Genomic DNA, 13,081 nt, shown 5'->3' with positions numbered 1-13,081 from the left:
GGGGCCCGATGTGGGGCTCGATCCCAGGACTCTGGGATCATGACCTGAGCCGAAGGCAGACGCTTTACGACTGAGCCACCCAGGCGCCCCTGTTGTGTGCTGTTCTTTATGGACATTGGACAGTGTTTGGGTTCTAGCTGGAGTCAGAAATCAAATGCCTCTGAGAGCCGGGCAGGTAATGGGCTCCTGCACTGGGCTCTGCTTAACAGTGACATCAGGACCCTGGCCCGCTGGAGAGCATGTGCCCTGTGTGGAGGCGTGGCTAAGACTGATTTTTTTCAAGGTTTTTTGTTTTCCTTCATGTGAAACCTTCTAGTGTTAAGATAGCAACTGATTCAGGTATTTAAGAGAACTGTGAAGGCCGTGCAGAACCCCTCTGTGAATGAGATCTCACCCACGGCCACCAGTTTGCCCCTGTAGGATAGAGCAGCAGGGGTGGAGTCTGGAGCAGAACAGTTCACGAGTAGGATTCGGAGGGGACATGGAGGGAGGGGACGGCGCCCAGAGCAGCTCCCTGCGTCTGCCCGTGCCCCCCGTCTCCCTGGCTCCCTTGGCCAGTGGTCATTCCCCACTAGCTGGCACTTCCTTCCGCCTGTAGAGGAGCAGGCTTCCAAGAAACCCAGCCAAGGAAAACATACGTGACTCTGTGCCCAAAGGGCCTGTTCATTTCTGTCAGACAGAAGCAGAAAGAATTTGGGCTGGGGTTTGTTCTCGGACAGAAATAGTTGTTGATTACTTACCAGAAAACACGGGCCCATGAAAGGTTTATGGTGGTCAGGGGCAGACAAGAGGAGGAGGTGTTTCTGGGTGTGGGAAACCTGATATTCCAAAAAAGAGAAAGATGAGCAAAATGGGAAGGGCCCCCAGCCAGAGTGGATTCTTTGTGACCGTTCCTGGGGCTCTCACCAGCTGGGGTCTTCTTTCTTCCAGAACCCACCTCACTTAAATGGGACCGGGCCATTGAAAGAAGCACCAAGCAGTTCCATGTCGAGTCCTAGTGGAAATTCCAGTGTCAGCCGGGCTGGTTCTGTTAATGCTTCGACTTCTGTTCAAAACTGGTCCGTTAACAGGCCCTCAGTGATTCCAGAACATCCCAAGAAACAAAAAATCACGATCAGTATTCACAACAAGTTACCTGTTCGCCAAGGCCAGTCTCAGCCTAACCTTCACAGCAGTTCTTTGGAGAACCCGACCAAGCCTGTTCCCTCTTCTACCGTTACCAATTCTTCTGCAATACAGTCTACCTCGAGCGCACCTACAACGGCAGTTTCTAGTAAAGTCACAAAGCAGATGACCCCGAGCGAGTCCTGTTCCAAGCCGGTGATGAACGGCAAGTCCAAGCTGAACTCCAGTGTCCTGGTGCCCTATGGCGCCGAGTCGTCCGAAGAGTCTGACGAGGAGGCGAAGGGCCTAGGCAAGGAGAATGGTCTCGGTACGATAGAGAGCTCGAACTCTTCTGTGCAGGATGCAGAAGATGACGAGGCCTCTCCGCTTGAGCTTCACGAGCCCCTTGCTCTAAATGGTGCTGACAGTACGGACAGCGACCTGAAGGAGAACGGTCTGTCTTGTGACGGTGCCAGTTGCCAAGTCCCACCTGCTCTACACGCAGAAAATCCCTTTTCTAAGGTGAATGGTCTGCCCGGAAAGGTGAGCGTGTTGGGTGGCCCCGGGGGGTGGGGGGCGGGCTGTGCTTGACTCTCACGTACAGCCGCTCGCTGGCTGGAGATCGGGGTGCCCGGTGGCAGCAAGAATTGAAACACTTTTTTATTGCAGTTGATGCCCGCTCCTCTGCCGCCTCCCCCAGAAGACAAAATCTTAGAGTCTTGCAAACTCAGCAACAAAGGGAAAGGCTCGACAGAAGAAACCAGGTAAGACGGCGACAGGAAAGGACACTGTGACCGTGTCCACGCACACGCCGCTGCTTTAACACTGTGCATGTCTCATCGTGGACCTTTTGAACCCTGGAATGATTCTGTGGCACCCTTCCAAATCTGACACCTAGCCTTCCAGTGACAAACGTGAAGACTCCCAAGGTTTTAGGGCAGGGCTTCTCGGCTCCATCGAGTTGCAAGTATTTTGTTCTGCTTCTTCTAGAATCCTGAAATTGCATTCATAGATAAGACAGTCTTCCTCCACATTGAATGCTTTGTTTTGCTTTTTTAAATCGGTACATTGCCTGAGTGTAATGTAATGGGAACGAAAGACTGGAACATACCACGCGGTGGTGTTTTGGTTTGCACACATCCAGGCGGCCCCGCGAGTGCACACCGCCCCGCGCAGGTTTGCTGTGAGCCTCGCCGCGTGGGACGTGGCCTGGTGTCCAGAGCGCAGTCCCACGCACACATTTCACCATCAGGGGTGTGACGTCCTCATGGGGGACAACTTTTGGTGACATTCTGGTCGTCTCTGGATTTACACAGTAGTTGTGTTCCTGGAACATGTCACGTCCATGAAAACTGCCAGTAATCTCCTGGCTGGGGTGTTGGCCCACGTGGACGTGGGACTTCACTTACTCCCTGCATGGCCCTGCCCGCTTGTGCTAGTGGGGCTCCCCCATCTCTGTGACAGCCCGGAATGCACCCCACACTTCAGAATGGCCCCTGGCAGGGAGCTGCCCTTCCTGAAGGTTTAATTACTAAAACGGAGTGGAGTCAATCTGTAGGCGAAGAACACTCCTTTCAGTTTACCTTCAAGAGGGGACGGCGTGAACCCTCAGTGGCTTCCTTCCCTAGTCTAGCTTAGTTTGTCCTCAAATGTCGTGTGCGTGAGGATTACCGTAGACGGTTGTTACCATAGACGGTTGTGTAGACTGAACCATGCGTGTGCCGTAGCCCAGTGGGTGCTGCTCTCTTACGTGCCGGCTCAGGAATCTCACGGCCGCGCGCAAGGTGACTTGTCTGTTCGGATCTCATCTGTGCTCTCTCCCCCCAGGTATTTTCCCACTAAAATGTGGGGCCCCTGGAGGGTTGCTGTTGTTTGCTGGCAGCTTTCATTGACCTCGAGCATAGCTCGGGAGCCCCGTAGCAGCCGAGGGCAGACAGAGCTCATGTCCTACAGGAAGGTTTTTTGAAGCCTCACTGCTCCCTCCAGTTTATAAGTTCCACGGAGCTGCGGGCTCTGTGTGGAGGCAGGGACTCTAGCTCGGAGGCTCGGGAGAAACGCAGAGGAAAAGTTAGAGCCTCCGGTCACCATTTGACTTTTCTGATTAGTCACAGTTACTAAAAATTAGAAGTATATCTGAAAACAGAAGGAGCCTAGAACTGCAGGATTATTGTAGCAGAGAAACGGGATAGTAGATAAGCCCGATAGAGGATTTCATGTTTTTATTGAGTGAGGGAAAGAGAACATTTGAAGTTTCCAAAAATAATAAGCCCCATATCGGGCTCCAGCCAGATACGTTAAAGGCACAGGTTATTTAGTAAAGAACGTTTTGAAGTTTTTGTCCCTGTGAGCCATAAAGCAATGAAGCCAAGGACTAATCTATTGATCTCTTTGTTTTGATGGGGCTGCAGCGCGCCTGGAACAGAGGACGGTCCTGCGGAGGATCCCGGCGCAGAGCGGGAGGCCGGCAGTCCGTCTCCCGAGTCCCGTGAGAAACTGGAGACCCTCACGAGCCTCAGCAGCAAGTTAAAGAAGGCTTTACCACCCTTAGACCCCAGCATCAAACCTACCAAAGAAGAAGTCTCAGAAAACGTTTTAGCAAAACCCGAGGAGGCTCTGCCCAGTGCCGACACTCTTTACAGCAGTACTAAGAACACCACGGGGGATGATGGGCTCCCTAAACTGTGTGGCCCCGGGGATCTAACAGGTGACAAGAGCAGACCGCCCCAGGCCGTACCGGGGCCGGTAGTAGAGAGCCCACGGGCCTCAGCCGCAGTGGACACAGCGGGGAGTTCAAGCCCAAGTCCCCCGGTACGCTCCGAGGGTGCCTGTGAGCACGAACTCTTGGTCTACATCAGTCGAGACACGTGCACGGACTTGGAGGACCGTCCTCGGAGCACAGGTGCGGCTGCGGAGGCCTCGCCCTCTCCTCAAGTAGACAAGGTCACAGAACATCATTCAGAAGGGGGCCCCGAACAAAGTAACGGGGAGAAATGTGAAGAAAATAAGGTGGGACAGAAAGTTCCAGATCATTCTCCAGTTAAGGAAAAAATCAGCATCCTCAGAAAAGTCGATCGAGGGCATTACCGCACCCGGAGAGACCGTTCCTCGAGCGGGGAGCGCGCGAGGGAGAGCAGGAGCCGGACCGGGGAGCGCTGCCGCGGGAAGCGGCGCTCGTCCGTGCGGGAGCGGGCCAAGCGGGAGCGCCCCAGGACGGAGCACTGCGGCGGGGGCCCGCACCCCCCCAGCCACAGTGAGAGGCTCAGCCCCGGCAAGCCCCGCTCCCTGGGCAGGTACGGCCACCGCCACTCCCGCAGCAGAGGCGGGTCGGACCAGGAGTGGGGCCGGTACCCGCACTCGGAGAGCGAGCACTCCTGGGGCCGGGAGAAGTACTACCCGGACAGGCCGCGGTGGGACAAATGCAGGTATTACCACGACAGGTACGCCCCGTACGCGGCCAGGGAGGCGCGCGAGTGGAAGCCCTTCCACGGCGCCCGCGACTACGCCAAGGCGGGCCCGTCCGGCGGCCGGCCCTGCAGGGACTACTATAGGGGCAGGAAGGGCTACGAGCTGCTCGCCAAGGGCCGGGACCGGCACCGCTTCGGCAGCCCCCGGGCGGGCCCGCTCCACGCCCTCCTCCCGTACCCCGACAAGTACCCCCACGAGAAAATTGCACTTGTAGCCGAAGACACCAATTGTAACCTCGCCGATCGGTTTCACGAACACGAGAACGCCAAGTCCCGGAAACGGAGATACGACAGCATGGAGAACAGCGACGCTCATGTCGAGAAGAAGGCCTGGAGGAGCTTCCAGAAGGATCCCTTGGAAGAGCCTAAAGTGAAGAAGCACAAAAAATCAAAGAAGAAAAAGAAATCCAAAGACAAACACCGAGGCCGCGATTCCAGGTGAGGATGAGGCCGTGGGCGCGGCATCGGGAGAGGTCTGGTTGCAGTTCCGTCCACAGGAGCCCTGCCTGGCCCCACGCACCGGGCTGGCTCCGGCGGTGGAGGCTGGAGTCCTGTGGTCCGCTCGGCGGGGCCTGAGCTTCCACCACGGTAGGTTTCTGGACCCCAGCTCCATGCCGACGCTCTTACTTCGCAGTTTTATAAAGTGTCTCCAAACCTCCCTTTTCGAAACGATGATGCTATTTTTGGTCCGTGCTTTAGGATCTGTGGGAGTAAGCGTGCCACGGTCTGTGCCTGAGAACCTGGGTCTTGGGCTGCGTAACTGGTGTTCGTACTCTCACTCGTCACATGTAGTTATGTTTTCATCCCTGTTCACGTTTTCTTGCGCCTCGGGGACCGCCCGGCGGGCAGGCACAGGGAGGCCACCGTCCGTCCCTTTGCTGTTGGCCTGCCGGCTGCCGGCGCAAATCAGAGACGACCACTCGACCACTCATTGCCTCAGCCTTGTCTGTTTCTCTGGTTCCATTTCCCAGTTTAAAATCTAGTGGGGAAGTTTGTTTTTGTCTTTCTAAAAAGCTAAATTGGGCAGAGATTGATTGTCTTGAAAATGACTTCTCCATGACGAGATGCATGATACCTGACGTCTCTTGAGATGGAAACCCTGGGGAAAGGTTACCAAAAGCTGTAGGGACACAGACATGGTTACCTGAGGGAAAACCTCCTTCCGTCCTGTGTGTCTGAAGCTCCTGGTGAAAGCATTTTGTCCCTTGGCCACTCGTTCCAGGAAAAGGTAGTGAAATTCTTCCTCTGGACTTGAGGCCAGCAGCCTTCGCTCCGGAGCAGAGCTCCAGGCAGCTGTGGGGGGGGCCCCCAAGCGGGCGAACTCATACCCCGGACCCCAACACTTCCTACGGTGAGCCCGGCGCGTTTGTGCTCGGGGGGGGTCCTCACCGCTGTGTGCGTGCTGAGTGTCTGCCGTGGGGGTGAGAGCCGAGGACCAGCCGCTCGGAGGCGAGTTTGGTTTGTTGGTGGTTTGAGTTCTGGTTTCTTCCTCTGCAGGCGTCAGCAGGACTCCGATCTGTCAGTAGCGTGCTCCGACGCTGATCTCCACAGACACAAAAAGAAGAAGAAGAAAAAGAAGAGGCACTCCAGGAGATCCGAGGACTTGGTTAAAGACTCAGAACCGCACCTGCCCAAGGCCGCCAGCCATGAGACTGTTGACCGTTTCCGGAGAACTGACGGCGCTTTCCCCCTCACCGACGGCCTGCCTCTGGAAGGTGTTGGGCCTTTCCGTGAGAAGAGAAAACACTTAAGGATGGGAAGCAGGGATGACAGGTGTCCTCTGTCTGAGTGTGGCCAGGGTAAGAGAGGAGATACTTGGAATTAAGAATATAGAAATGATTTCTTGTTAACACAGGGGAAGAAATCCTCAAATGGCGTAAAAGGGTTTGGCTCCAGCGGGAGCCCGTGCGCCCTGTCCGCTCCAGTCTCGGCCCCCAGGCGGAGCACGGGCAGCTGCGGGACTGACCCTTAGCGTGTGCGGGGACCTCGTGACCCGGACCTGAGCGCGGCAGAGCCTCGGTAGCGAGACCTCTGGAGTCTGGGGCTCTGGACGTGTGTGTGTCTCATGAAGGACCAGGGCTTTTGTTCTTAAGCCATTTCTGATAGAAATATTTTCACTGTGTGTGCTTTCCCTCCTGAGTCTGCAAACCTCTAGCATTCGGAGTATAAGCTGAAGCTCTGTTTGGGGTACGTCTGCTCTCGGCCCCTAACAGAGTCGAGGCCTTGCAGGCGCCTGTATTATGGGGCCCAGGCTCCCGCCAAGCGAATCCCTCCAGGCTTGGCGGGGCGGGGGGGGGGGGGGGGGTTTGGATTCTTCCCCACTTTGCACCACTGTCTACCGATGTCGTTTCACAGCCCTTTCTGCTCTGACCGCACCTAAAGCAGCCCCTCTCTGCATGCAGCTGACGTCGTGCCGCCCATCTCCGCGGGGCCTGCCGGTTCAGAGGGGCTTTGCGGGTTTTAAATGGCTGGCAAAGTCCAAAGGAGAAGATGTCCCTGCATGTGGGACATGCCTGTGTCCGGAGCCGTGCTCGGGGCGAGCTCAGCCCGCTCAGTTACGTGTCACCGCGCTGGCCCTGAGCAGGCGCTGCCGAGAGCCCGGATGGCCCCAGAGCGGAGCGGGGTTGTCCTCCGGCCTTTTTTTGTGTTTTTTTAAAGATTTTATTTATTTATTTATTTGAGAGAGAGAGAATGAGAGAGAAAGAACACATGAGAGGGGGAGGGTCAGAGGGCGAAGCAGGCCCCCCGCCGAGCAGGGAGCCCGATGCGGGGCTCGATCCCGGGACTCCAGGATCATGACCTGAGCTGAAGGCAGACGCTTAACCAACTGAGCCCCCCAGGCGCCCGTCCTCTGGCCTTTTGTACGGGAAGCTCGCCTGGCCCTGCCCTCGATGCCTGAGGCGCGCTCTCGTGACCTGGATGCGGCATCGTGGTTGTGCAGAGGCCCTTTGTGTCGGGAACTCGGGGGCAGACCAGTGTGTCGGTGTGGCTGTGGACGGAGGAGGGACAGGAGGGCCCCGAGCGTTGGCGTTAGGGAAGCAGACACCGTGAGGGAGGCACTGCAGTGTCCCAGCGGGAGGGGCCGTGCAGTGTGACGTGCCGTGGGGAGCCCGGGTGGCACGGGGCAGAGGACGAGAGTGGCCGTGGTCGGCAAGAAAGTGATGCTGGGCTGTTGTCTGCTCTGGGTTTTTTAAAGATATTAAATATATGAATCTTCAGACTGGTTTCCCATGAGCATTTTGGTGATTTGGGGAAGGGCTTGGCTTGGTGAGGATCGAGTCCTTTCTACCTCTCCTTGGTGCTTGAGAGGGAGGAGTGGGCGGCATCTGAGGGGATTCTGCTTTGTTGCCAGAATCTTCCCGTCCCGGCCGCAGGTCTCGGAAGGACCACCCTCAGAGGCTACAGGGGCACAGTGGAGGGCAGCTCCCCCGCAGAGACGGCCCTGGAGGGAAAGCAGCCTGAGTGGGAACCTCGCCAGCTGGCATTTGGGCGCCCAGACGTGTGTCTCTCGGGGCTGCGGTCAGGCTTTGTTGAGTGGTGGCCGTTTCTGTCCTGTTCGATGGCCCTCGATGGCCGGTGTGCCTCCGGCGCTTCCGCGGAGAGCGGACTGAAGAACCCGTGTGCCTGTCCCCTCCTGTCCTCAGGGACGGGGGCCACCTGCTTGGGCTTGCGTGCCAAGCAGCCCTGTCCTCTGGCCGAGGATGCCAGGCCCCTGTGCCTGCCTGCCACGTGTGCCCCGTGTCTGCCGCCTGGACCACTCGCCTCTCAGCCTCCTGTCCCCCGGCCGCATGGAACTCTCGGTTCGGTTTCTTTGGCCTGAGATCTGGTCTGTCCTGCTGTGAAACTGCTGAGGCGTTTGATGGGCCGAGAGCGGACTGTTCCCGCAGGGGGAGGCTCGCCCCGCATCGCAGGCGTCGCATGGAGTCTTGTTTCCAGGAAGACGCTTGGAGAGCGCGCCTCGGGGCAGGGACGCTTGCTCACCCGCGTGCGCACCCGGCCCGAGCGGCTTGTACGTGTCATCACTCGGTGCACACAGCGCAGGCACGAAGGGTTCTGCAAAACCATCATTAAAATCTCTTTCCTGATTCTTTGCTTTCTAGGTGATTGAAAACTTGGCCTCAAAACAAAAAACTCACTAGTTATGGTAAGCAGTTTTCCTGTCTGTCTGTTTCGTACTTGTTTGTAGAGGCAGCGCGGGGACGCAGGGAGTTTGGGGCGTCGGGCGTAGAGGCGGTGCTGCGGGAGGCTCCCCCGCGAGGGTAGCGGACTCCTCCGCCCCCCAGGCCAAGCGCCGGAGCTGTGCTCAGACCCCTCTTCCTTGGGTCTGGCTCTGGGACAGGGCGTCCCTTACTTCAGCCGGGGCCACCCTGCTCCGCCCTCCTCCCCCCTTCTGGTGAGAGTGAGGGAAAGCCGGAGGCGCCAGGGCCGGGACGCAACTGAACGAGCAGCTCCTTTCCTCCACCCAGACCTACCCGCCTGGCCTCGGCCAGGAGCCCCTGGCGGCCCCCTTCCCGCACACGGCCCCGGGTCCCCGCGCTGGGGGCACACGGGGTTCGCACCGCGTCGGCGTGCGGGGCCTGCAGACCGAGAGCGCCCCCCGACCTCCCAGAGCGGACTCGGCGTTCCCGGAACGCGGTGTGGGTGCCTTGGGACAGATGCCGACTTTGACGGTGTCCGGTGACGACTGGCATTTGACTCAGTGGCCCCGGGAGCTAGCGCTTCTTGTTTGTGGCCCGCACTTGCTGAGGTGGGCAGGCCGGGGGGCCCTGTGGCTCTCGAAGGCGCCCGTGTCCGCTGTGGGACGTAGGCAGCAGGGGGGATTTGAAGTGGATTTCCCCGAATCGTCTTGGGCAGATTAACGTGCAGCTAACTAACCTGCTTCCTCGGAGTCTTAAGGAAAAGACCTAAGCCTAAGTAAGGCATTAGACTCCGGCTCTCTAGCGGAAGGAGTTGAAGGCCTGAGCCGGTCGGCAGCGGCCGCGCCCAGCAGGTGGCTCCCTCCGCCCGTCCGGCCGAGCAGCCCCCTTCCCTCCCTGCCCTTCTGGAAGGCGGAGCGACGGCTGTGCGCACGAGGAGCTTGCCCCCCAAGACCTGGCGGAACTGTGCCAGGAAGCCCACGCTTGAGCTGTCGGCGTTAGGGACGGCCAGGCCCCCGCGCCCCGGCCTCGGGGGTACTAACGGCTGCCGCCTGCTGCCTCTTGTCTTTCAGATTCAGCGTGTTCGACAGAAGCCATCCCCAACCCAGCTTAAATTATCGATCTAGAGAATAACTTTGTTCAAATCCGCGTGGTGCTTCTTTAGTAAATCCTGTACAGATTTTACCATGGAGAACTTTTTTTTAGTTTTTACCTTTTCTTAATTACCCTTATTCCAAACGGACGAACACTTTCTACAACTGCTGACCATTGTAAAACACCGTGTACAGAAATCCCACGGACACTGACGCCCTGGACTGGAACATCTCAAATGCTGCTTAATCAGACTCAGGTGGACCGCTCGCATTCCATGGAAAGCTCCTCCAAGTAGACATCCGCTGCCAGACCAGCCGGGAAACCATGGAATTAGTAAAAGTACAAACTGACAGTGTGTATATTTAATTTAAAGACTTATTTAAAGATTCACGAGCTCTCAACTAGACTTGAGAGCAGTCTGTTTTCTGTAATGTCTGATACTAGAAACTAATTTGCTTCATATTTTAGTTGTATTCAAGATTTGAAAATGTATTTTATAGACAAGTTCTGTTTTTGAACTTTGTGGAACTATTCCAATCAATTTACCAGTTATGATGAGTATTTACATTATGAATGTATAATCCAAACATTATTTGTAAAGCCTACAGTATGTTTTTATTACTTAACACTTTTTTATACAGTGTCTCTTGTCTTGACTATGATATTGGAGTCTGAGTTGTCAGCTTGGTCCCTTAAAGTTTCTAGTTACAGACAAAATCATACTGTGATTTTATTTTTAATATGGATATGCTATCAAACTGTGATACACTTATAATTCACTGGTCCTGCATCAGGAGATGGAGTGGGGAAAACTGTATTTAATACAGTTTGTATCTGAATAATCTGTATGGTTTATACAGTTTGTGTTGTTCAGAGATGTCTAAAGTTTGATCTTTGTTTTTTTAAAGATTAAAAAAGCACTTGCCCCACTGTAAATATACAGCATGTAAAATTTATATAGTATATAAATGGCAGCAAATCAAACATTTTGTGTCTTACTTTTTACTGCTGTTTCCCCCCTTTGCTTACCAGACCCTTCTCACCACCTTCTTCCTGCTGCCTTCACGGTCTTAGAATCCTCTGACGCCCAAGCCCGGGATGAGGAGGGGACAGGGAGCAAGTTCCTGGACCCGACGATCTATCTTAAAGAACCAGGTCCTAGGTAGTATTCTTTGAACAATGCGTTTTTTATTTTGTGAACACGGTATTTGCAATTTGATGGCCATACACCTTCCAATTTTGCTATTCATTTTACAACAAAGTATCGATAGATGATAAGGTATTTCTTCATGCAACTTGTGGGAGTATATACATTGAATAACAAACACTGCAGAAATCTCTCTGTACATTATTTACATATTAACTATATTTAGTGTAAATAGAAATGTCTAAGAAAAAAATAAGAAAATGTGAAATCACAACGTGTGGTTTCGGGTCTACAACAGACCTAACTTCTCAGCAAAGCACATCTATGTAGATAATATGCATTTTAACTTTTAAAAATATGCATTGCTTTATATGAAGCACTAAATGCTGCTTCATCTATAAATAGCTCCTATTTTGATTCGGTTTGGTACCACTTTAAACTGTTGAAAGTTGCTCCGTAATCCTGAAGACGCTGTTGCTTGCCTGGGTCCAGGGTCATCCAATTCAACCTCAAGCGTTAACCGAGGCTGGGGGGGCCGCGGCCGTCCGCCCGGCGCACCCCCTCCACCGCCGCCTGCCCTTGGCCGCTGGAGGAGAGCTTGTCTTTGGCCAGAGCTGGGACTAAATGCCAGCACCGCGCGCGGACGTGGGGGTGGGGAGGCGGAGGAACACGGCCCCCTGGGGGTTCGGCCGGGCGGCCAGGCCCGCACAGCCCCGCACAGCCCCGCACAGCCCCGCACAGCCCCCTGCCCTGCCGGCCATCGCGCACTCGCATGCCGGTGCGTTAATACTGTCACAACAAAACCTGGAATTCGAGGACCTCCGCTAACGCGGATGGCAGGTGCCCCGCGTCCGAGCACCGCGGCCTCTCCCGGGGCAGGCTCCCGGGGCATCCGGCCGCACGGGCCGCGCCGTCCCACGGGCTTTCCCCAGGCTCGTTCTCCCACCGCCACCTTGGCCGAAGCCCAGCGAGAGAGGCCCGCCTCCCCGGGGCCTACCTGGGGCGCACACAGGCCGGCCTCCCCGCGCGCTGCGGCCCAGCCGGCGCCGTCTGCTCACGGAAGACCGGAGGCCCGAGCTGCATATACAGCCGCCGGGCACCGAGAATGCCGACGGGCCTGTCTCAAAAACTGAAGTTTCCAATTTGAGGTATCGGTACAGTAACAAAGCCTAAAAGCTTGGGAATGAAACAAAAAAATCGGTTTGATGCGGGTCCGAGGGCCCTGGGCTCAGACCCTGTGCACCTAGCGCTTAAAGCTAGTCCAGCTCGGCGGGGCCAGGCCAGCGGCCCGCAGCCGCTCCGTCCCAGCACCAAGGCAACTCGCGGGAACAGCCCTCGTCCTGAACATCCTCACCCGGGCGCCGACGGCCTGCGGCCCGCTGTCTGGGGCGTCCGTCCTGCGCGGGGCGGGGCGGGGCGGGGCGGGGCGGGGCGTGCCCGCGGGGCGGGGGGCGGGGCCGGGCCGCGGGACCAGGGGCGGCCCCGCAGGACCACAGCGCCCCAGCCCCGCCGCGCGGAGACCGTCCTCCCTCCGGCAGGCGTCCTGAGCACCTACTATGAGATCAACAGCACCCCGACGGCCGCCTGACGGGGGCTCCTCAAGTTCCGCCGCCAGCGTGTGTTGGGGGTTTTACACTATTTACAGGAAACCCTAAGCGCCCCGAGCCTCCGGCCCGCAGCGTGCGCTCGCCCTGCTCCTGGCCAGAGGGCAAGTCTCTGAAAACATGGGAGAGTCGTTCTAGTTACTTGTCTACACGTTACATCAAGAGGTCGGGTCAAATTATCACCAGGTCAGTAAAAAGCATTTGTCTTGCCGACAGGTTTTAAACAGCGAAGACTGGTCGGGAGCTGGTCGGAACCATGGTCCCGGTGAACCACATGGAACTGCTGGGGGGGGGGGGGGTCCAAACAGGCCAGCAGCAGCCGCTTCCGGGGGCTCAGCACACAGACCGAGCCGGGGCCGGGACCGCAGTGAGCAGAGAAACACCCAGAGCCATCACTTGTAACGACCCGCCCCTCTAGAAGGTGATCTGAGCGGGGGAGGAGCCCCGGGGCCCGGCCAGGCACGCGCGGCCGAGGGCGCCCGCGGAGCAGCCCGCACAGCAGCCCGCACAGCAGCCCAGAGCAGCCCGCAC

The 13,081-nt window shown here is 56.8% G+C and overlaps 1 protein-coding gene across 4 annotated transcripts in view; it reads left to right on the top strand.

Moving 5' to 3' along the window:
- Positions 1 to 12,339, top strand: part of USP42 (ubiquitin specific peptidase 42) — a 49,366-nt gene extending 37,027 nt beyond the window's left edge. For 3 of the 4 annotated variants that reach the window (XM_032394124.1, XM_032394122.1, XM_032394123.1), the window contains 4 exons: positions 931 to 1,647; positions 1,774 to 1,868; positions 3,513 to 5,006; positions 6,066 to 6,825. In XM_032394124.1, coding sequence (XP_032250015.1) covers positions 931 to 1,647; positions 1,774 to 1,868; positions 3,513 to 5,006; positions 6,066 to 6,393 — 2,634 coding nt within the window. In that variant the 3' untranslated portion in view covers positions 6,394 to 6,825. Of the gene's footprint in view, positions 1 to 930; positions 1,648 to 1,773; positions 1,869 to 3,512; positions 5,007 to 6,065; positions 6,826 to 8,668; positions 8,713 to 9,777 lie in introns of those variants that run through there. The other variant, XM_032394125.1, reaches the window with a different exon arrangement.
- The last annotated feature ends 742 nt before the right edge of the window (positions 12,340 to 13,081 follow it).

Source organism: Phoca vitulina, unplaced genomic scaffold (genome assembly GCF_004348235.1).
Source record: "Phoca vitulina isolate PV1807 unplaced genomic scaffold, GSC_HSeal_1.0 scaffold79, whole genome shotgun sequence".
NCBI lineage: Eukaryota > Metazoa > Chordata > Mammalia > Carnivora > Phocidae > Phoca > Phoca vitulina.
This window is presented reverse-complemented; position numbering and strand designations above follow the sequence as displayed.